The sequence below is a fragment of the Chrysochloris asiatica genome, unplaced genomic scaffold (assembly GCF_000296735.1).
Source record: "Chrysochloris asiatica unplaced genomic scaffold, ChrAsi1.0 scaffold00312, whole genome shotgun sequence".
Taxonomy (NCBI): Eukaryota; Metazoa; Chordata; class Mammalia; order Afrosoricida; family Chrysochloridae; genus Chrysochloris; species Chrysochloris asiatica.
The window spans coordinates 1,852,929-1,855,945 of NW_006408830.1; the positions used below are offsets into that span (position 1 = coordinate 1,852,929).

A 3,017-nucleotide genomic window follows, 5' to 3' on the forward strand; every position below is an offset into this window, starting at 1 on the left:
CGGCGACGCGAACGGCGAGATCCAGCGGCACGCGGAGCAGCAGGCGCTGCGCCTCGAGGTGCGCGCTGGCCCGGACGCGGCGAGCATCGCTCTCTACAGCAGTGAGTGCAGGGCCGTCGGGCTGGGTCGAGGGCCGGGCGGCGTGTGGGGACTGCGCACGAGGCCCGCTGAGCCGGGGGCCGTGAGGGGGTGGCCCGACTCCCTGTTGCGGGAACTCCGGGACCCGAGTGTGAGGATCCCGGAGCCGCGGGGCCCTGGCGCGAGTCCCTGGGGTTGAGTCGAGGCCTGGAATGTGAGCCGAGGGGCCCCGACATGGGGCCCCGGAGTGAGGGGCGTGAGAAGCGGTCTCGGGGCCGTGGGAGTAGAGAGGGTGTGCATGCTGGCCCGAGGGATGCAGCACCCAGAGTAAGGAGGAACGCGGGAAATGGGGGTTCTGGGATTTCGGGGTGAGGTGGGGTGGGCACGAAGCGCGGGGGCAGAGGATGGAAGGTGAATTCTGAGGAAGCCGGGGGTGGAGTGGGGGCAGGGTGGGAAGGAAAGAGGGCCTGGGGTGTGGGAGGCCTGGGAGCCTGGGGCGGGTGTGGCTGCCTTAGTTGGTCCATGGTGGCCTGGGGGGCTATAGGTGGGGCGGATGGGCAGGGGTGGCTGGAGGAGCTGGCCCATCTGGAGTACTTGGAGGTCTGGGAAACTCCTGGACAGGGGCGTGTGAACCGTAGATGTGCCCCAGGTGGGAATGTGTGGGGACCGTGCCAAGCCTGAAGTCTGGCTTGAGAGTAAGAGGTCACATCCTCCTTGGTCACAGCTCCGGTCTTTTTTTTGGGGGGGGGGATGTGAGAAACTGGCCCCCACACTGACGTTGCAGTGGAACAAAATCTCCAGTGTATTTGCCAAGGATCCTGAGGCTTTGTAGTTCACGCCTTTTCTTTCTCTTGTTACTCTTTCTTTTCTTATCTGCTCTTCTGGATTCCTAGTTCACATTTTGCTATTCTGTTTCATTCAGCTTTGTCTCCCAGGGTTTCTTTGGCCTGTGTGCATTTTCTGCCACTTTGGAAACAGGGTGTTCGAAAGAGAAACCTAGTGCAGTCAGTCAGTGGGTCTCAGGCTTCTCCCTGCACCTGGACTTTGAAAAGAGAGACTGAAGGGGCGGGGGCCGGTTGCCTCTCTCTGCTGGTCGAGAGTGGGATCTTCTTGGACCACAGATGGAGAGGGGAAAAGGGTATCCTAGGTGAGCAGTAGCGCTCCAGACAGATTCTTCCATCTCATCTGAATCTGGAGATCAGAAACCTGGCCATTCATTTGGTGATCCCTTATGAGGATCTGCTCTGGCCAGAAAAGAGTCGGGGCAACTGTTCTTACCCTTGGATCCTCAAAGAGCTTACTCTCAAGGAGTGCCCGAGAGCTTTGTTTTTCCTTTCCCAATACACTGTTAATTTTAGTACCGTTTTAGATTTACAGAATGATCATGGAACGAGAACAGAGCATTCCCTTGTCTTCCCTATTGTTGACCACTGGCTTCAGGAGACCTTTCACGGATTGTGTTTTTATTTCGTTGATAATCTTGAAGTTATGACCCAAACCGTACCAAACCAAAACCACTGCCATGAAATCGTTTCCCATTTCTAATTCATAGTAAGCTTGTAAAGACAACACTCTCTTGGAGCTAATTCATAACAAACGTGTTTAAAGAGGAGAAACTGGGATCCTTATTCTGGGATGATCTCTTGTCAAGGGTCCAGAAGTTTTTTTTCATTTCTGATGCTCTAGTAACAGTGGTGGTAGCAGCGTAGTGGTTACGAATCGGGCTGTGAACCGCAAGGTCAGCAGTTCGAAACTACCAGCTGCTCCGCGGGAGAAAGATGAGGCTTTCTGCTCCCGTAAAGATTAACAGCCTCGGAAACCCTGTTCAGGGTCGCTATGGGTCGGAACCGACTCCACGGCACATAACAACAACAAGTAACAGTGGTGGGGGGTGCACCATCAGCCAGTGCTGTGTATCCATTTCCAAGGGTTGTGATAACAAATGACCCTAAACTTGGTGGCTTAAAACAATAGAAATTAATTTTCTCGCAGTTCTAGAGGCCAGAATCTGAAAGCAAGGTCGTGTTCCCTTTCAGGAGTTTCTGGGGAAGAATGCTTTCTCGCTTCTTGAGCTTTTGGAACTTCAGGTGTTGTTTGGCAGATGGCAGCATCAATCTAATCTTTGCCTCCATCTTCAACATGACTTTCTCCCTGTTGTCTCTGTGACCTCAACTCTCCATAAAAAGACACCCTAAATCTAGGATGAGCTCATTTTGACATTCTTAACGAAATTGCAGCTGCAAAGACCCTTTTCCCAAATAAGGTCATCTTCACAGATTCTGGGATTTACAACCATGGCTATATCTCTTTTGGGAGCTATGATTTAACCCACGCCGTGGATTAGACACATGCCCTGGACTCATGCCCTGCCATTCTACTAGCTGTGGGTTTGTGGCTCCTCAGTTTCCTCATCGGTCACATGGGAAAGGTAATAAGATTGTGTGGCACAAGATGTTTGCTCAGTAAGTGAACAAAGGAAGCGCCTGCTCCCCTGACAGGCTGGTGATGACCCTGAAGTTGTCTGGGTGACTACTTAGCATGAGGCAGCCCTTGTTCCCAGGAAGGATGGAAGAGCACTGATGCTCAAGGAGGAGTTACTGTGAAGTGTCCCAGGGTGAGTGCAAAGTCCTGGTGTTAGGGTGTGGGGCCTGGACGAGACTGATCTGAGAGCAGGCCGGGCATGGTGCACCCACCCACAGTTCTCTGAAATAAGTCAGAGATGGGCCGGCCCGGGAGGGGCACGGGAGGACATGGCAACTGGGCAGGCAAGAGGAAGCACCTCTCGTGACTTAGGGGTGAACCAGGCTGCTGGAAGCTTTAAGCTTCTTTCTCTCTTTAAATTATAAATATATGTGTACCTAAAACATTTACTTACGAAGATCAAAGAGCACAGCCTTCAATATGGATTACATCTCAATGTCAAGAAAACAAAAATCCTC

The 3,017-nt window shown here is 52.7% G+C and overlaps 1 protein-coding gene across 1 annotated transcript in view; it reads left to right on the forward strand.

Moving 5' to 3' along the window:
• Positions 1-3,017, forward strand: part of CARM1 (coactivator-associated arginine methyltransferase 1) — a 58,938-nt gene that overhangs the window by 537 nt on the left and 55,384 nt on the right. The window contains exon 2 of the mRNA XM_006875165.1: positions 1-101. Coding sequence (XP_006875227.1) covers positions 1-101 — 101 coding nt within the window. The remainder of the gene's footprint in view (positions 102-3,017) is intronic.